This window comes from Kwoniella botswanensis, chromosome 1 (assembly GCF_036426115.1).
Source record: "Kwoniella botswanensis chromosome 1, complete sequence".
In the NCBI taxonomy this organism is placed as follows: domain Eukaryota; kingdom Fungi; phylum Basidiomycota; class Tremellomycetes; order Tremellales; family Cryptococcaceae; genus Kwoniella; species Kwoniella botswanensis.
The window spans coordinates 9,164,868-9,185,194 of NC_088599.1; the positions used below are offsets into that span (position 1 = coordinate 9,164,868).

General features: G+C 47.3%; 6 protein-coding genes across 6 annotated transcripts; 2 read left to right on the forward strand and 4 right to left on the reverse strand.

The window, feature by feature from the left end:
* Positions 1-355: 355 nt before the first annotated feature.
* On the reverse strand, positions 356-5,197 carry L199_003452 (uncharacterized protein; the record flags this gene model as incomplete). Its single annotated transcript, XM_064889182.1, has 1 exon — positions 356-5,197. One exon carries the CDS (start codon positions 5,195-5,197, stop codon positions 356-358), a length of 4,842 nt encoding a protein of 1,613 aa, XP_064745254.1.
* Positions 5,198-6,850: 1,653 nt separating this feature from the next.
* On the reverse strand, positions 6,851-8,891 carry L199_003453 (uncharacterized protein; the record flags this gene model as incomplete). Its single annotated transcript, XM_064889183.1, has 7 exons — positions 6,851-7,334; positions 7,391-7,584; positions 7,640-7,835; positions 7,889-8,294; positions 8,349-8,555; positions 8,608-8,799; positions 8,858-8,891. The coding sequence occupies 7 exons, from the start codon at positions 8,889-8,891 to the stop codon at positions 6,851-6,853; spliced, it is 1,713 nt and encodes a 570-aa protein (XP_064745255.1).
* Positions 8,892-9,792: 901 nt separating this feature from the next.
* Positions 9,793-11,886, forward strand: L199_003454 (uncharacterized protein; the record flags this gene model as incomplete). The annotated part of the gene is made up of 9 exons (XM_064889184.1): positions 9,793-9,933; positions 9,992-10,184; positions 10,240-10,329; positions 10,381-10,540; positions 10,605-10,694; positions 10,760-11,364; positions 11,426-11,563; positions 11,621-11,697; positions 11,755-11,886. 9 exons carry the CDS (start codon positions 9,793-9,795, stop codon positions 11,884-11,886), a joined length of 1,626 nt encoding a protein of 541 aa, XP_064745256.1.
* Positions 11,887-12,102: 216 nt separating this feature from the next.
* On the reverse strand, positions 12,103-14,355 carry L199_003455 (uncharacterized protein; the record flags this gene model as incomplete). The annotated part of the gene is made up of 9 exons (XM_064889185.1): positions 12,103-12,164; positions 12,229-12,366; positions 12,421-12,619; positions 12,687-12,916; positions 12,964-13,061; positions 13,113-13,264; positions 13,340-13,467; positions 13,571-13,901; positions 13,963-14,355. 9 exons carry the CDS (start codon positions 14,353-14,355, stop codon positions 12,103-12,105), a joined length of 1,731 nt encoding a protein of 576 aa, XP_064745257.1.
* Positions 14,356-16,608: 2,253 nt separating this feature from the next.
* On the forward strand, positions 16,609-17,384 carry L199_003456 (uncharacterized protein; the record flags this gene model as incomplete). The annotated part of the gene is made up of 4 exons (XM_064889186.1): positions 16,609-16,713; positions 16,816-17,069; positions 17,134-17,287; positions 17,364-17,384. The coding sequence occupies 4 exons, from the start codon at positions 16,609-16,611 to the stop codon at positions 17,382-17,384; spliced, it is 534 nt and encodes a 177-aa protein (XP_064745258.1).
* Positions 17,385-17,920: 536 nt separating this feature from the next.
* Positions 17,921-20,214, reverse strand: L199_003457 (uncharacterized protein; the record flags this gene model as incomplete). Its single annotated transcript, XM_064889187.1, has 13 exons — positions 17,921-17,995; positions 18,055-18,182; positions 18,246-18,329; positions 18,392-18,479; positions 18,541-18,741; positions 18,806-18,871; positions 18,967-19,271; positions 19,335-19,393; positions 19,462-19,571; positions 19,628-19,644; positions 19,712-19,825; positions 19,878-20,022; positions 20,101-20,214. The coding sequence occupies 13 exons, from the start codon at positions 20,212-20,214 to the stop codon at positions 17,921-17,923; spliced, it is 1,506 nt and encodes a 501-aa protein (XP_064745259.1).
* Between the last annotated feature and the right edge of the window lie 113 nt (positions 20,215-20,327).

Sequence of the window (20,327 nt, forward strand, 5' to 3'; positions counted from 1 at the left end):
ATGCCATTATATAACTATATCCAAAAAAGTGGATACGTTAAGAAGCCACCTTTGCACGCACCAAGCAAGGGATAGACTGGACTGACCTATGAAGCGAAGATCTCGTGTTGATGGCTATAATGGATCGCCTTGACTGGCATGTGGATTAATTTTGACAGGTTATTCTGTAGCAGTCTGCCATTTTCTTGTCGCTGCAAATGACGATTTGATGACTATGCATTGTATCTCATACATATAAATCCCAAAATAATAACTATATAAATCCCAAAAAATGTTCATGAGCGTGAAGCTTGGTCTACTCATTTCCATTTAATCGGTCAAAACGACCATTGTCTGCATATTCCCTATCATCCGCTTAATTCGCTTTGTACAGAGCCAATTTCGATCCCGCACCACAATATTCCCTTTGGTTACCTGGACAAAGCATGTTACAAGCTGAGTCTGCCAATTTGGCAGAGCTCGTGCTGAGGGTATTGGCACACCAACATTCTTGGCCGTATTCCATACCAGCGTAGGCGTATCCTTTCAGTTGACATCCCGAGACACACCATTCGGCTGTCATTCCTGTAGAGTTTGAGAAACTGTACGCTGACAATGCCCGACCATTGCTTGGCTCCGAGTAACACCCTTGAAGTTGATAGGTTCCCACCGTAGCGATCAATTGAGGTGCTACGTAAGAAGTGTAGTTGTATACGGACAATCGGGAAGAACCACCACATGTATCGGAAGCGCTACCAGCACAAGGCATGTTACATCCCGTGAAACCGAGAGTACTGTAAGATTGTAAGGCGGTTCCACAGTAGCACTCTCGTCCATATTCGAGACCAGCCAGAGGGTAGTTCTTGGAAAGACAGTAGCTCTGACATTGCTGGATAGTCATAGTGTCTGAAGCGGTCGCCGCTAAGCTCAAAGCTCGGGGATTGGTCTCGTTGGCACATCCCAAATATTGCCACGGCGTGGCTGAGGCTGATGCGGAAGGCACAATGGAGCTCGTCGATGAAGCAGATTTCGATGCGGAGGATGATGGAGCGACCGAACTCGAGGCGGCTGCAGAGCTGACAGCGGATGAAGCAGAGCTTGAGACAGCTTTGCTTGACGACGAGCTACTGAATGTAAACGATGTGGAGCTTGATGTTACCGAGCTGGAGACTGACGATTGGGCTGCGGAGGATGATGACGCGACAGATAAGGCTGCAGCTGAGGACGAAGCGATTATGGATGAAGAAGGTAATGCCGAACTTGACAAAGGAGCGGCAGATGATGAGGCAAATGAAGAGGCAGATGACGTGGCAGATGAAGAAGCGGAAGTGGCAGAGCTTGAAGACGAGACCACGATACTAGTGGAGGAAGAAGCAAGTATCGAAGAGGCGTTGGAAGAAGCCATGGATGAGGCTACAATGCTTGTCGAAGATGAGGCGAGCACAGAATTGGTGTTTGACGTAGTTGCGGCCGAGGAGGAAATAGCCGATGACACCGAGCTGGATGCAGAACTAGAGGCACTTGCGCTGGTGGAAGTAGTAGTCGTGTTGCTGAACATGTACAGCGAAAGACCGTTCGAACCACCGCAGTATTGAAGTGCGTTACCCTTACAAGGCATCGAGCATCTCCCGTCCAAGGTAGTAACACTTCCAGCGGAAAGAGCGTTTCCACAGTAACACTCTCTGGCGTATTCGACACCGAAGTAGAGGAAACCTGAACAAGCTGCAGCGCAGTTGTCAAGAGTCATGTCGTCGGATGCGACGGTCTTGCCAGTCAGGGCTCGGGAGTTGGTAGCTTCCGTATGACAATCCACGAATGTGTATGATCCGACGGTCAGAGGTTGGACAGGTCCAGTAGGAGTAGCTGAAGGGGATGAAGTGGCAGAGGTGGACGTAGAAACGGAGACTGAGGCTGAGGCTGAGGCCGAGATCGATGATGACACTGCACTAGAGGACGTCGAGGTGGTTGCGGAATTGAGGGCATATACGTTGAGTCTATTTCCGGCACCACAATATTCGCTGGCGTTACCAGCGCATACCATGTTACAATCGGTCAAGGGAGCAGAGACTGATCCCACGCCGAGGGTATTACCACAATAACATTCTTGACCATATTCCACACCGGCGTATGTGTATCCTGCACATGCCGCAGTACAGTTGGCGACAGTGGTAGCTTGGCCTAATCCTTTACCTACAGACAAGGCTCGGCCATTGGTTCCTTCGGTGTAACATCCGATACTAGTGTATCCGTTGGTTCCGTTGTTCGTGAAAGGACCTTTTGGTACACTACCTGCACCCTGAGTGACATCCATGAAGAGAGAAATGTACGATCCAGCCTGGTCGATTCCGTTACCACCACAGATCTCGTTAACATTCCCGGCACAAGCATAATTGCAATTGCCGTCGTCAACTTGCAAGGTAGGTGGGTATGATGAGCACCAACATTCACTGAGATATTCAGTTCCCGCGTAGGTGTACCCAGCATCTGAACATGCCTTGACACACATCTCGTTGGTGTTGGAGGAAGAACCGTAAATCTGGGTCTTTAGCTGTCGACCAGGGTTGTTTTCCTTGTAACATCCTTGGTACCTGTATTTCGAAGTTCCGTTGGCGAATTGAGGTAAAGATTGCTCGCTAACGGCATTACAAGCAAATTGAATATGTTGTTTACCGAACAAGGGATCACCCAAGTTCATGGTCCATTGGGCAGAGCCGGAGTAGGAATCGACGTTTATTTGGCTTTTAGGTACTGAACAGTATAAAGTGGCTGTAGCACTTTCTCCTGGTCCGAGTATAGTACCTTCAGCGAGGTCAACCTGGTTCTGAGCACCGATGATTCCCGACACACCGAACGGTGGCTTCGAAACGGTGACTGATAGTGATGTGGAACTATTGGTTCCTTGATTGGTCAGACGCATCTTGAGGTTTCTGGAAGTGTTTTCCAGAACATCTCCGAAGGTGAAAGCGGTTGAATTATCGTATGTAACCCAACCAGTTCCATCAGGAGTTTGAAATTCCAGCAAGGCACTTGGGTATGTACCAGCCACGCCCAGAACATCAATCACCTTGGTTCCACCAGTAGATTGCACATTCAAAAACGTAGCATAACTTCCGGAAGTCGATGGATCGAACGCAATGTTCACCGTGGCTTGGCTGTTACCAGCGATAGTAGTGGGGATTTTGGTGAAGGTAAATGGACCGCATACAACCGAAGCGTTATTAATCTGCTTGGTAGTGAAGGGACCGGTTTCGCTGGAATCAGAACACTGTATTCCAGTGATGGTAAGGTTCGCATTACCTTGATTGAGCAAGATCACCGATTGACTGACACCGCCGACTTGCTGACCGGTAATAACACCATCGAAACTGACTGTATTTGGCGTAACCCCGAGAATAGCATTGACACTCTGTCCGGTACCCTTCAATCTGACAGGCGTACTAGTAGTGTATCCAGTGGTGGCACCTTGAGTGGTGTTGATCAATACATCTGAGGATAGAGATCCGACCTGTCCGGGAGCGAAGGCTGCTTGGAATGAGAAGGTTTTACCCTTAGAGACGGTTACCGGAAGAGTAGAGTAATTACCGATGACGAAGTTTTTGTTACCACTAATGCTAAGACCGGTGACCTGGGTGTCGACGCTGGCTTGACATTGGATCGTTTTGTACGCAGAAGTGTTGTTGAGGTTGACTGTGCCGAAGTCATATGGCGAAGAACAGTTCAGAGGAAGATTGACAGGTGAACCAAACCCATAGAAGTAGCCAGTGGTGGTGATCATGTAGGCTCGTCCATCACCAAATACCGGTCGACTGAATTTAGTCGTACCAGGAATATTGAAAGAGTTGATCAAGGTCAATTGACCATTTTGAGGCACAGCATTGTAGATACGGAGATTTGCGCCTTCAACGTCTTGGGTCCAAACCAATCCTGTACCAGCCTGATCATTCAAGGAGGTAGTGGTTCCGTGTCCGACACCAAGGATATAAGCGTTCTTCTCGGGGGAATCGGCTACTTTGGTAAATGAGGGAACACCGCTGTCACAGGAGAATTTGAAGACATGGGTAGGGTACTGAATGACGTTGATGTAGATGTAACCACCTTCCAAAGGATAAACACCAGCACCAGCATAGACTGAGTTCTCATTTTGGTAGACTTGAAGCACGTTATCTAGCTTGTTGGCTCCATTTTGATAACCGCCCATGTCGTCAAGATTCAACCAGTAGGTTTTACCACTCTTTCCGGTTACAACACCAATCCGTTTGACATTTCCACAAGAAAATTGACTTGGCAGGATTTCGAGCGGGGAAGTTCCCAGGTCTTTGTCTGCACCATCGAGCTGGGTCTTCTCCCAAGGCATAAAGAAATCCACTGGAGTCAAGGTACCATCGGAGTTGATAGTCATATGTACAGCAGCCTCTTCAAGTGAGGTAGGTGGTTGACGTCCAGCGACTGGAATACCGTTGAGTTGAGAGGCGTAACCGTTTCCGGAAGCGAAGAACATGGAACCTGCATTATCGGACGCAAGACCACCACCCGACATCCAAACACCAGCACCTGGTACAGTGTTCTTGACACCAGCTCCCTCAGTGGCATACATCTCCACAGTCTTTCCGGTATCCTTGTCCCATCCCATAATCCATCCAGTGAAGTTGTATTGAACGCAATGGGAAGCGAAACCGGCATAGATGTATTGTCCTTGGTGCAAAAGGGCAGGTCGTTGATGATGAATACCTCCATTGAAAGATCGAGCGGGATTATTTCGTGCAACCGTACCTTCAAGATCAACTGGGAAATTGCTTCTTTCAGAGAGATCGTCAACACTGATGGCATGAACATAGTATCTTCCATTTGGTCGACCCTGAGCACCAACCACATTTTGATTTGCGTAGGTTTTGGTAGTAAGGTACCAAGTATTGGTGTTTGGATCGATAACTCCAGTGGCTGTTGAACCAACGTGAGGGTTGATATCGACACAGCCGTCAAGATCGGCGGTAAGGAAGGGAATGTGAAGGTTTCTAGAGGCCACGATGGCGCCGGTTTTGGCATTGATCTTGTAGATATTGTTCTGCTGAGTGGCAATGTAGACATATTGAACGCCATCACTGGTGGTGTATACAAGCGGGGATGCGAACACTTGCTCGGCTACCCCGCCATAGTTCCCAGGAAGTTGAGTCTTGAACAACTGACCAAATTGAGCGCTCCCGACCACTGCAGGGTCCATATTATGGTTACTAACACGAATATCAGCAGGAAATATCCCAATGAGGTACAAGGTAAACTCACTTCTGGTAACCTGTTCGGTCGTTGCTTCCGCCCCAGGTGATCGTGTCGGTGTCCGCATATGCGGAGACGACGGAAAAGAAGGATAGGAGTTGTAAAAAGGTATAAAGAGTGTAGGAGAACATTGCTAGAACGATCTTTCCGTTGTTCAATCCGAGGGATGAAGAAGAGATTGAAGTGGTGGCCACTACAAAGCTATAGGGATTCGAAATACAAGAATGATGTTGAGGTGGGGGTACGAAGAAGAATAAATGTATGATCGCAGTCTGGATCTATATATCAACATTTTTTTCCCCTCTCACTTGTTTTCAGAAGCCCGTTACATGAACAAGGAACGGCCAGCCAATGCTCCGGCTCGGAAGGAAACGAACTTGAACCGAACGCAGATCTCAATTGTATCGCGGGTGACATGCCGTACCTGGAAATGGGAAATGGGAGAGTCACCGATTGTATTCCTGAATCAGGAACGGGATCGACAGGAACCGAAGAGACCAGCTTTCCAGCTGCAGGTTTCCGCTACCCGGGCTTTCCTGCGCGGGATGTTCCCTTATGACATATTATGGCAGATGTCTCGCGTGCTTATGCTGAAAAACTGGATACAACAATGAAGGTAGGGTAAACATCCGTGAAAAATACGAGAACATCACGGATGTGGTAACAATTAAGCAATGCCGGGTCAAAGCCGCTCGGAAGCAATCATTCCAATTCAACAGCGTTTAATGCCAAACGATGCCTTTGGGGCTCTAGGGATCCTCGGAGATACTGGAACCGTTATTGACTGATACGGGAAATTTCACGTACTCGAGTGTCAACCATTGATAAACAAGTGGCTGATCCGATGTAGTGTTACACCTAGCAAGCTTACTGATCCAGCCTTCGCGTGGAATTGTCTAACGAGAGGTGTGGTGTCATTCCCTGAGAGATACCAGCGAAATCATTCAGTAATCGTTCCAGCCCAGAAGCCAGAATTGTATGCGCCAGATCTTGCTTCTCCCGACACTGATCGCTCTGTCCGCCATCTGTAGTGCTGTAGTACAGACAGTATAGCCGGTCAACTTCCTCGCGGATTGCTTGATTTCGAGGCACACATCCTAGCTGCGCACTTCAATATGGTATGTACGATAAAAAATGGGATAGGGGGTGGGAACGCATCATGCGATGCAGAGCAAGCCGCTCGTGATATGATGTTGCTCACAGTTCCCGTACCACTATGAGCAGTGTTTACAGTCTTAATCCAAGCATACTCGGACCCGCGGAAACGGCTCTCGATCAATGCCCTGAGTCGATGCATCGCTGAGATCAATTTTTCGGACGTTGAAAGCTCTCCGAAGATATGGCAATCCACCGTCGATGGCTGTTTTTGATAGTGCTACAGTATATGCATTAGCATCCATGGCAGCAGTCTACGGTGGACGGTAAGATGGAGATGTGAGACAGAACGCGAGGCACAATTGTTTCTGCCCTTCATGTGTACATGGTGAGCAATATGAGGATTCACGCACGTGACAGAAGTTGGTGTACAAGGCGATTTCACCATTACATAAATGCATTGTTCATCTTATATATCCTTCAGTTCGCTCAAGTTCCCAAAACCCTACGCTCTCTTGATCCACACAGTGGTCTCACCTGGTAAGATGCTCTCACCCAAATCCCCTGAAGCGATTAAGACTTTTCCTTGCGGCAAAGGAACGCTTGTCTTTCCACCATTGATCATAGTGAGCCAACCGTTTGGTCTCTCAAAGGCTAAAACCTGATCACCTAGTCCGTGGTCATACCAAGTCATTTCCTCCTTGGTTTGAAGATCTCGTCGTATTGCGAGTGCTTTACGATACATATTGAGGGTAGACTTTGGATCAGGTAACTCGGCTTCCACTGAGAACTCCCCAAACTCCTCTGGTTGCGGTAGGTGGGCGGGTTTGCCAGATCCAAATCCAAAATTAACACCTGTCTTCGTCCATGGTATTGGGACTCGACACCCGTCTCGACCTTTGTCTGATCGACCATGACGGAAGTAGTAGGGATCTTGCAATTGATCTTCGCGAATCGCCGCTGCTTCGGGCAGACCAAGTTCCTCTCCTCTATTCGAATGTGGATCAGCCAAAGGATCAAGCTTCAAGTAGCTTCATGAACTTACTGATAGATGTATGTGGAACCTGGGAGAGCGAGAATCATGAGTGTAGCGGCGCGTCCTCTCCTCAGACCAGTTGGCCAATCGACAGCAGGTTCCTTCCCATCGGTTTCGAGGAATCTGAGAAATCCCTTGCGGAAGGTGAATAGATTGCTAGGATCGATATCAGGTAGACCATAACGTGTATGATGTCGGATCATCTAAAACTATACCTGTCAGCTCTGTTGATGGATAGTGGAAAGCCTGAAACCCCACATCATGATTCGAGAACACCCAGGTGGTACTGGAGCCATCTTCTTTGGCTTCTTTGATTTGACGTTCTATACTCTGTTTGTAATCCTTGATGTTGAAGTTGGAAAGAAGGATGTCAAAGGAGAAAACTTGTCCTAAACCGTCTGGTGAAGCGTAGTGTCTTTTTCTGGAAGGTGACACGAACGCTTCTGCGACGGCGCTGCATGAAGATGGTAGTCAGCCTGGCTTGTAGGTATGAGGAAGCAAACTCACGTCAAAGGAGGGTTGTACTCATTGAAGACCTGTCTCCAGGTTTTGTACAGCTCAAAATTCTCATCACGATCGAAAAGGGGATGATCGATGTGTTCGTTTCCAGGTTTACTCTTGTTGGCTCTTCGTTGCTTAAGCTCTTTCCATGGGATAGTTAGATCGCCGAGATCCTTCATATTTCCAGTTGCGACATCGATCCTGAAGCCTGATACTCCTCTATCACCCCAAAATCGGAATGTCTCGAGGAAATCCTCTCGTACTTCAGCAATAGACCAATTCAGATCTGGCTGAGCGGCATCATACATGTGAAGGTAGAATTGACCGTCATTCTTGCCAGTAGGTGTCCACATGGGTCCACCGAAAGTGGCCATCCAGTCCGCTGGTGGTTGACTCTTGTCAGGACCGAGGCCTGGCCCAATTTGTCAGCCGCATTGCATCATCTTCGAGCGAGGGAACTACGTGCCATCATGAAAGTGAAACCTTGCTCGTTCTTTAGAGCCGGGCGCAGAATTGAGAGCAGCCTGGAACCATGGATGTTCATCACTACAGTGATTGGGGACTATGTCGATGATGACTTTGATGCTCGCATCCTTGCAAACCGAAGTCATTTCCTCGAAATCTTCCAAGGTTCCGATACGAGGATCAACTTCCCGGTAATCCGACACGTCGTCTTGAACCATAGTCAGCTAAACTGTCCCGCAAGTCAGGGAAGATTTACTCACATCCACCATCTTTCAATGGAGAAGGATAGAAAGGACTGAGCCAGATAGCATCTACCCCAAGATCCTTTAGGTATGGCACTCGACTGGTAATACCTTTTAAGTCTCCAATACCATCTCCGTTGGCGTCGGCGAAAGATCGAGGATAGATCTGGTAGACTACAGCTTGTTTCCACCAGTTCGGATCTACGCCTACTGCATCAGCATCAATAGCAAGGCAGTTAAAAGGATATGTAAAGGTGAAATCACATACCACCTGCAAGTATATGGCCGTTGGGTTGAGACATCTTGACTGGATGCAATGAATCTGTAAGTTGGGCGATATAAAATCGTTGATGTTTAGTCACCGAACTTTGCTTCCTTCTACGTGCGTCATCTTCGTCCGACTTATATATCGCGGGCCTCGCCCGATTATCGGTATAAATCTTCTGGCTCCATTCAGCCGTATACGTGTCCTCGAAACCGTTGACCCCAATCCTGATCCCTCCCGGATACCACAACCAATCATTTTTCTAGAGTCGGGACTCCCTTGCGCTCGGTGGACCTTGTCCTCGTGATCTGCTTCTGATTTTGCTGATGGATGACGAAAGAATTCGTTCTCCGGCAGTGGGTCCCTCCAACAAGGTTATCTCTTTCGGCTTGCAAGTTTTCAGCAGGTGCTGTATTGTTTTTACCAGGGGCTAATTAACGAGTTTTCAGGCACTTGCATTCCTGTTGTCGATTCGATTAGATTGGGGCTATCTTGGCAATTCATACAGCTCTTGCGAATAGTCGCCAACAGGCACACTGACTAAGCAGCTGCAATCTCGTCGGAAGCTCAAATTTGCCAAGAGACTGTAGGTGTTTATGTTTGAGCAATCAGAGGTGACGTAATTGCTGTATTCCCCGTCCGTAGCCAACCACAATTGACCTTTCGGACACACATTCTGTGCCCCACTATACTCACGATCAGCTGAACTTGAGCAGCGGCCCCACCGGCTAGTGATGGTGTCCCACAGGTTTGATCATGAAATTCATTCGTTAGCATCCGAAGCTGACGTATATAAAAGGTCTACCTACTCTGATGCGCAGGTGGCTAGGTGATCTTTTCAACTTACTCAACTCATAATCTGCTAAATTTGACCCTTGACCTAAATCCAGACGAGTGCCATGGAAAGGAAAAGCGAGGATACAAATGTCCATCCCGTCATGTCTAAGCATGATGAAGTCCATCACATCGAGGACCCGCATGGTATATCCAAACTTGATGCCACGGCCGAGGCTGCGGCCGAACATATCAAACTGGAACAAGGTTTATCGACTTGGGCTTCCATCAAGCTTTACCGGAAAGTGAGTATAACAACTACTGAGTAGAATGCTTCAAACAGCTAGCTAACGGCAATTGTAGGCTGTGTTTTGGGCGTGTATGGTGTCGATGACCTTGGTCATGGAAGGTTACGACAAAGCCCTCATTGGTAAGTTCTGGGCATTAACGGCTTTTGCTGAACGTTATGGTGTATACGTCCCTGCTAAGGGTACTTATACGGTCGAAGCCAAATGGCAAAGTGGTATCACCAATGCTACGACGGTTGCTTCGTTCAGTAAGTGGAGAAGGACTGTGTATTTGGATAAAGCAGACCTAACCATCCCGTGCAGTTGGAATCTTCCTTGGTGGGTATCAGATCGACTATTTTGGGTATCGCAAGACAGTGATTGCCAATGTCGCATTTATGATCCCATGTATTGGTAAGTAGATGAATCCATGACTTTGAAGAGCTAAATTCATGCATCTCATAGCTATCGTTACATTTGCGCCTAACAAGATCGCTTTGCTATTTGGTGAGATGTTATGTGGCTTCCCGTGGGGTGTACTTGCTTCTCTTGGTCCGGCATATGCTTCGGAAGTAGCTCCAATTCATCTCCGAGCTTACTTGACCACATACGTTAACCTATGTTGGTAAGTGGATTCAATGCGTTGTGATGTTCATGTGAACTTTGCTGACTGGTATATCATCTCGTAGGGTGATGGGGCAGTTCATCGCCTCGGGAGTCGTACTAGGCATCTCTGACCGTACCGACGAGTGGGCCTATAGAATCCCTTTCGCAGTTCAGTAAGTATACAATAAAAGGACCTTCGATCGTTACAAGCTTTACAATGACTGATATCAGTGCTTAGATGGGTCTGGCCGGTCCTTCTCATTCCTGTTCTATGGTTTGCTCCGGAGTCGCCTTGGTGGTACGTCCGTAAAGGACGCCTCGAAGAGGCAGAGCATTCCGTTCGACGACTTGCTGCGCCTTCGTTACGAGACGAAGCGAAACAGACCGTTGCGATGATGGTCAAGACCAATCAGCTCGAAATCGAGAACATGGCTGGAGAACGTACAGGATGGTTAGATTGTTTCAGAGGAACCGATCTTCGAAGAACCGAAATCTCCACTTTGACCTGGGCGACTCAGGTCATTGGCGGTGGTCATTTCTCAGCCTACCTTGTATACTTCTTCCGGGAAGCTGGGCTGGCCTCGAGTGATGCGTTCAAGATGGGTCTTGGAAATACCGGTTGCGCATTCATTGGTACCATTCTATCATGGTTCCTCATCAAGAAATTTGGTAGAAGACCAATCTTCGTCATCGGGCTTCTCTGGATGGCAACTCTTTGGTTCATCACTGGTGGACTGGCGGTAGTGGCTTTGAACGGTCATGGACAAGCAAAATGGGGGCAAGCCGCACTCATGCTGGTATGGGTCATGTCATACGATATGACTATTGGGCCTTTGGCTTATTGTAAGCAACATCATAGCAGTACCCCTTCAGCTGCAAGTTTCTGATGTTGAGGTGGTTGCAGGTATTGTCGGTGAAACTTCATCAACTCGATTGAGAACTAAGACTGTTGGTCTCTCAAGAAATGCCTTCTACCTCGCACAAATCGTATCAGCTGTCATCTCGCCGTATATGATCAATCCGCTAGCATGGAATTGGCAAGGTAAGCTGACTCATGAGGAAAGTGTGAATACAGACCTGACCCCACTCTCATCAACAGGTAAAGCGGGTTTCCTCTGGGGTCCATTGTCTTTCATGATGGCAGTGTGGGCGTTCTTTAGATTACCGGAAATGAAGGTCAGTGCAATTCGTTGGCAGGACTGTCAACCAGAGCTTCGCTTAACTATTAAATAGGGTCGATCGTATTACGAGTTGGATATTCTATTCGAACGTCGAATTCCTGCAAGGAAGTTTGCCAAGACTGTCATCGAGCCCGAGGCCATAGAGCAAGCGAGACGTGAAGAGGGGGACTACCTGGAGCACTAATGCTGAAAAGAGGTTAATGCTGAAAAGAGGTTTCGACTTTCAATATTTGCTATTGCTGCGTGTGTTGGTCTTCTACTATTTCTCTATCATCAGTGTTTTCTTATTTTCCTGTAAGAATCAGTCTCGTGTTATCCTTGGTGTAGTGACGGTCTCTATGATATCCCGATCGATCGCGATGAGAGGGCACGATCAAACATGCAAGTGAAATGCCGTGGTTCATGCGATCTCCTTCAAAGAGCTCATAGCCTCTATCTCGCCCAGAGTAGTTAAGAATTTCCCTATCGAATCCGTTAGATTAGCGGCCCAGACTGATCAGTGTACATCCAGCCACTGTCTACTCACAAAGGTACTCGCGATGGTACTGACTCCGAGATGTTCCTCCAGTCCCATCTCCGCCTTCTGCTCCATTCTCCGAAAGACCGTCTAACAAGCTGACTGCAACGAAACGAACTTTATTGACGACGCCAGTAGTGTTGACAGCTACTCTCGGATCAATCGTCTTTCTCCGCGGGAAACAAAATGTATACTACTCACCTAAAGCTTGGATCGGTATAGCTTCTAGAACATTGAGCACATCTCTGGAAACGGATTCCTTCTCCTCGTCCGATAGACCAGATTGCAAGTGCATATCTTGTAGTGGCATACCAGCTTGGCCTAGATCCTCCAATTGTTGGTGGCGCTGTAGAGCTCGAAGCTGAGCGCGATATTCCATAAGCAGTTGTCTGGTCATTTGCTGTGCACGTACTCCCAATCGTTAGACGAATACGCAATGTAAGAGGACGTCGAGGTGATATACATACCTGTGTCATATATATGTTGGCTTGTTGTACCAGAAACGAGTTCCTACTCTGCACTTGTGATTGGGAAGGGTCCAATGACTGACTGAGCCGCAGAGCGGGTGGACAGTCATCCATGAGAGTTTCACACATCTCCAAAAGCCCATTGACCTCGTTTAATCTCATTTGAAGATGTATACCTGTAGGATTTCTTCTTCGGTCTATTCGTCTGAGATCTAGTGCTTGTCCAAGGACTGATGGTTTATCAGCTTGATCTTGGCTTTTGAGCAGTATAACTCACTCTCAAATATACGTGAGACATAGCAAAACCCAAGAAGTATTGGGGTTTCTTCAGTGGATGGTGTTACGTATCCTGTCCTTGATATATGCTCATCGTCCCTGCCATAGAAGGGAGTCAACATTGCCTGTACAGCATGTAGTCTTACTCACAGAGCCTTGGGCAACTGAACATCCGCGCAATGCTCCCCGGTCACATGGACCATATCCGCATGAACAGCACAGCGTGCTTTGTCCAGCCCAAACGCCAGCCAGAATATCCTTCGCCGCAACTCTCCTTCTATAGGATCAAGACCTTCGTAGCTCTAAGCGGGAGGTTCAGTACATATCCATCGCCTATCAAGACTAGGATCATTCTCTGGGGAAGGGTTGTCACTCACACTTTCCTCGTGCATCCTCAATTTAAAAATCAATCCCCATAAAGATCCTCTAAACATCTCCGCCATACCGATTTCTTGCAGATGGGCTGAGACCATGCATGCTCTATGGGCATACTCAGCAAACAAGTCTTTCTACACACAACTGAATACTGCCGTGGAACTTACAGATAAAGCGATACACCTATAACAACTGCATCAGCAAGCTGTGACTTGATATTATTGATTACTTACATCTTCCGATAGTGATCTCCCTGAAATCTTCCACCAGCCATATTTTACCTCTCCTATAACAGCTCTTAGCTAATTTTTCTATCTCCTTCCGTTCAAGATGAGGGAATGCCCAAGGAGCTTGCACGAGAGTAGCCGCGACCAACATTAGAACCAAAGATACCCATTCTTGATTTTCTGGCTGTTCTTCTCGTCGAGACTTCAAATCCGCTACAAAAGTTGGCTTGTGAACGAGTGGGGTCAAGCAGTAGAGATGATCGAAAAAAGTAGATATGGCTGAGAGGAGCAATTGTCTCGGTAAAATCTCGTCGAAGGGGTTTGACGTGACCTCCGGCTGTTTACAAGGGTGCGCCGTGTCAGTAATCCTCATTATAACTTATATGTAAGGAACTTACGATCGCGTTTTTGCCCTTCCTATGATTCTCCTGTCGCTCTCTGTCTGATTGAGCACTATGTGTCAGAGCAATTGCTGCATCTTCTGGTACCTTAGGTCTGCGCGACACAGGTGCAATCGGTCGCGCCCTTACTCCTATGTCATTCGTCCTGCGATCCTCGCTCGAGCTACCTATGACCTTCTTAGCTTTACGCTCGTACGTACATGCAAATCCGTGTTTCTTGCACAATATACACGGTTTCGTGGATGATTCACCAGTGTGGAGTGGAGGAGCGAAGGTACATTTTACTTTTCGTATTCGACATGTGTCGCATGCCTTGGTCTTGGGTCTGCCCAAAGTCGTCGCGTCGCTGTCAATCATGGATGGCCCGGTGCGCTGGGATGAAGATGACATTGTTGTCGAATATCATGATGTGATGATGTGCTACCAAATTGTATCAGCATGGACAGATGACTGAACCGAGGTCAATGTTGATCTCTTCGCGTTCCTTGCGATGCTTGGAGTGACGTAAAAGCGCTTAAGGAGTAAACAGTACTACTCCACAGGTGGTAACCATCGCCGGGTACTGGGTATCGTCGTGGTACTGCAATCTCACCATGGCAAGTCGCCTGCCACTGCTATCAACAAGCCTGCCGGGAACTAGTATCCATTTCACCGGTATCATAACCAATGCATGTGGTTGCTGTATCACTTTACCTACTGTATCTACGTCTCACTCACTCGCTCTGACCTTCCTCACTCACTCTCGCCTTCCTCACTCACTCTTACCATCCCCACTCACTCTCACATCTTTCTCCCACCCTCCACTCACGTTACTCCCACCCATACCTCCCTTCTCCCGACCACCCACCCATTAACTCACCCACCTACCCATTCCCCCGCCACTAACCCCAGGGATGTTGGATGGGTGAAGGGTAAGTGGAGGGTGGGTGTAGGGAAGAGGAGGGTGAATCAGTCGTAGTGGTGGGTAAGTGGTAGACGAAGAGTGGTAGATGGTAAGTGGTAGGTGGTAGGTGAGTAGGTAGACGATGGTAGATAGTCGCATGACGATGAAAGATGCATATACGGTATCGATCTGGTAGAGTCCGGTAGGTTCGTTGGTACGACCCGGTGGGATTGACAGCAGTGCCAGGTGGCTGCGATGGCACTGCGGGGTTGTTAGCACTACAGGTGCTACCGCTCGTATAGCTTTCTCCTTCTTTTCGTATTCACCACACATTCAGGTCACTACCAACACAAATCTCAATACATGCGCAAACTCGATGCGGCAGCATGGTACATCAGACCTGCACGACGACATTCGACCGCTTCCCAGAGGAAATCATATCCAGCCTGTTTGCATATCAGAGCATTTGAGGTGCTAGAGGGGTCGAACCAATCCATACCATCAGACCCAGGCACTTAGCGAACACTGAACACAAAACACAGGTCGTAAAACGTCATGGTTGATGTGACCTTGATCAACCGATCTATAAATAGATGAACGGCTGACCGGTTTACCGTCTCGTATCACTAACCTAGACTGATCTTTGAGTGTTTCACCCGCACCGATTCCCACGGATACAGCTCACACGAAGATATTCACAAAGGCAGTCAAGTTATTATCGGAACTAAGTATGTCTCGGCCAGTCGGAACACCGAATCATACTTCATACATGTGATAATCTCTGTCTGATGGGACTAAGAGAGATTAGAGGATTAGTTGGATCAATCAACGGGTTGATAGGATATTTTTAGGACGATCCGCCAAAGGTGCCTTTGGACAGCATGACATAATGCAAAGCTGTGCGGTTAGCCGCGATGATACTTCGATAGATGGTGAGTACCTCACTGATTCCAGTTGGCTTCATGGCCATCCACCATGACGATGCAATGAAGATGAGCAACAGACGACAACAAGGAGAACCATCAAAATAGGAGTTCTCGTCCTGGCGAGAAAGAAGAATGTCTCTAAGAGTCTCATTCCTTGAGAAATAGTCAATTTGGCCACGTCATTCTGCAACGGTCCTTATCAGTAGTTCTACTAGACTGAGAATATGTGAAGCTCTGACGGTGGGAAAGGAGGTGTCTCAATTTAGCGTGAAGTACAGTATTATGATGCACTGCACTGCAGTCCCATCATTCCTAGAAAACAAAAATAAGACCATGTGAGTATTGCCGACAAGACAAGGTCCACTGACCTCCCGAGAAAGTCATTAACCTAGACTCCCAAGCGAGGTTATGAGTACCAGTATGGTCTACCTACTTAATAGAACACATGATACTCTCCTCTCCCAGCCATCTTACAAGAGGAACCTGGTCGAGCCTAAAGGCCACCGTCATGCCGAGGAAGATCGACCACATTGTCCGACCTCCTTCTGATGGATATTTCGTCATAGTCTCACAAACGAGGCTACGAATAGTTTTTGATGGTTGACCTAGCAGGTTGCAGTGTCCAATGTGATCCATGTGACTGACTGAGGAACCGTCCGACCGCCGAGAAGACCATCATCGACGTGGACCTTCTGGGTCGTCGTAAAGGTATAAATAGGGTGCATTTCTGACAATCCAGAGAGGTTATTTTCAACAACTCAATAATTCCAAATACATCAACTCACTTTCATCGATTCGATCAAGCAAATCACGAATTCAAATACAACAACCAAGATGTTCACCAAAACTCTCGTCGCCCTCTTCGGTTCTTTTGTCATTCTCAACGCTGTCGCCACTCCAGCTCCACTCCAAGCTAGAGACGAAAGTCACTCTGTCAACGTAAGTCTCACCATAATCCTAGCCGAAGACCATACTAGCTATACAAGCCAGCCTCTTCATACACATTTCACTGATCACTGATATCACTATTCTATTTTGTAGTTAGTCAACAACTGTGGAAGCGGTAACGCCGTCTTCCTCTACGCCGACCACGGTGTCCAAGGTTCAGGAGTTATCTCCGGCCCTGTCAATGGCGGAGTAGCCTGGGTCGATGGTTTCGCTGGAGCAGACTGTCAATCCTCGGGTGTTAATTGCGGTATCGTAGAATTCACCTTGACCAACGATGAAGGTGCTGGACAACAAAACGCTGCTGATTACTCACTCTTGGATGGTCCTGGATTGGGTAACCACAAGTAGTAAGTTGCACGATCTACCGTTATCAGCTGGAGGTTTTCCTCTTAAACTGATAACCTTCAACAGCACTTATAAGATGGACTTCGTCTTCACTGGATCATGCACCAATGGTCCTGGTGGACCTTGTACTGGAGATTCTGCTGATCAATGTCCCGGAGCTTATTTGGGATCTTCAACCGAAGGCGGAGCACCTACTCAATGTCTCGCCGATAACACTGGAGTGAGTACCCGTTACTCCATCAAAATAAAGGTACACTCATCGTGAACCATTGCTGATCTGTGATACACGATCGTAGATCACTATCACTTTCTGCTAAGTCCTATCGCTTTTTTTGAACACTTTTGAAAGTGGTTCTTGGCGGTACGCTCTTATTGATCAGTGTCCCCAAGGTTCGGAAAATCATTGACATGAGTTGAAATAATTGATAAAACGCATGAAATCTAGAAAAAAAAGTTGAATTTGTGTACACTTCTTTTCCCAACCGTGATTCTTATGTAGCCGTATACGTTTGTGCTGAAGAAATAACGAGGAATGACGAAGATTATTTAATTTAGTGATGTGAATGAATTTCATTTTGTGTAAACTTGTTCGATAAACGTAGAGCAGGGAAATATTTGACTTGACGCGACAAGCACCACCTTGGGCGAGCTGTTGACCATTTGGACCCTAGTCATTCATATTGATACATCTCTAGTGCTACATGATGTGACTGGCGTACGATACTATATGCGGTACCTGCCCATGGTGTACGTACTGTGAATCGATCATCTTTCTAACCGTGTCTACTATTCTATGTCTCTCCCAATCCACACTCTCAAATCCGAACAATATTAAGTCCTAACATCTATTCATTCATTCCGTAGGTTTGAACTTCCTCTTGGCAAAGATCAGCGGGGAGATCAATAGTGCTCCCATAGCGCATAAACCCTGCCCGCACGTATATATCAGTCACAATTCTTGGACCCCCAAATTGGTCGGCAACTCACGCCAGCAGTCAAGAACAAGAATTGAGGTTTGCCAACTTCCGCAAATGCCGCGTATAGTGAGCCCAGAAGTGGTGGCGAGGCAAGTTTGGCGGCGCTAAATACCATATCCAATGCCGCGAGGGCTTCACCTAAACGACAGAGAAGATAGATTAGTCTGCTAGCTATTCTAGATTGAAACAGGAAAAACTTACTTGAATGTTCGGGCGGTGCATAGGACACAAAGACAGCTTTGAAAGTTGGATTATCACCCGCACCGAAAGCCATGATTGCGAAAGCTATATAAAATATGAGCTGGAATGTCACCGATGATAAATCCGGTGACAAAAAGATCCCTCACCCGCAAGGACTTGTTGGTATGACAAACTCAACGAAACGAATCCCAACGCCACGGCATCGACAATAACCGAGAAGAAGGCAAGTATGACCTAACCGATGAATCAACATATTGCTCACATAGACCAGAAGAAGAAGTGGATGAAAACTCACGTCGAAATAATTCGCATCTTCCTGCTTGGCAGAGGTATCTCTCCGGACCAAAGGTTGTCTCTCCCCATCTGCTTGTTTCTTCTTTTCTTTCCATAATAGATATCTATTGTACCCTGCTCTACCGAATTTGAGGATGAAGGGGAATAGGATGATGAGGTACGCAAATCGAGAGAAAGTAAGGAATGCTAACATCCATGCGTTCTAACGAAACAAAGATCTTAGCTTAAAGAGAATGCAACAACTCCGTTGGAAGACATCAACTCACATTTTCCGGGTTGAAATTGAATTTATCACTCAAGAACAGCAACGAAGCAGTGGCGATAAACACGGTCTATACCCCATTCACCCAATACAGGAAGATCAGCTTCATTATCGTACGCTCACGTCGTGATGAGCAAGCAACAGCGAAGATCGCTGATCACTCACTCCCGATGTAGTCATGAACAGACTCAAAGCCACCACGAACAATTCCCAATGCAATTTCCCCTTATGTCTATGTGGCCAGATCAGTTTTAACGGTTTAACGGGTGCCTCTAGATTCTCCGTTATCTCCGCTACTATCCCTCTCCCTTCCTCCTCATCTTCTGATGAGTTATCGTTATTCGATGGGAATTTCCTGGTCTCGGCGATGAAGAAGAATGACCATAACGATGCACCTATCTGGGCGCCTAGGGCTATGAAATATGGCACGGCGATGTTGGATACGTATCGCGATACTAGCGCTGATAATACTGATAGTACAACCATCTAGTCAATTTTGATGCGGTTATACAGAATTCGATGGAGTCACTCACTGTACGCTGTTCCTGGACCCAGTAAAGCTACTGCTTCCATACGTGAATAGAATCGAGTTCTACATTGAAGTCATATCGAGGTCAGCTTTTGCATGTGATCTAGTAGAGAGGTCGAAAGCTGACCCACCTCGCATCATCCGTCGCTACGTCCGCTACACACAACGAAGGCAGGAACACAGCTTTGGTAGATGCTGAGACGAATATACCTGTCAATATGAACAGGATCCAGGCAATGGTCTACATATAAATAGATGCTTGTTAGCTGAGAGACTGGACGATTATGGACAGCTCACGGGGTTATTGACGTAGTCTGTAGCGAAGATAGCCATACATCAGTACACAGTACGTGCTACCTTCTAGCAGCATCTGAGACTCACAAGCCAAAAGTATCGACCCCGTCGATATAGTCGCTATCAGTGGACCTATGACCAACAATGGTCTACGACCATATCGATCTGAAAGACTCTGTACATAGGGCGACGAGAGGAATGCTGTTTGAGAGATCAGCATTCGATACGCATTCAGTCATCGGGAAAAACTTACAGAATACCCCATCCAAGGTAGCTAAAGCAGCTAGGACACTGCCTGCCAAAGCTTGTACATCCCTATTGGCACATCTCTCGTCTCCAGGATCAGGTATGCCGTCTGCCCCTCTTGATGTCCAGTAATACCTACACATCACGTATTTCTTGAGTCATGATAGAATAGACGCAGAAGTCAGCTTGACCCGTTAAATCTCCAAGTGTGATCTCGTGATACGACTTACGACCACGAACAGGTTTGACGCAGCCACCACGGATGGTCCGATAGTACAGAGGAAGACATAGGGCAAAAGTCGATCGACCGAGTAAGAGGCATCCTTCTTGGGTTGAGATGGCATACTGAGAGGAGCAGGAGGGATAGGCGAGTATATGGCGGAGATGTATACAAGGGAGAGAGAGCAGAAGTGAAGTAATGTCTCCTCCTCTTTCGATCTTATGTCATGCTCGTAGG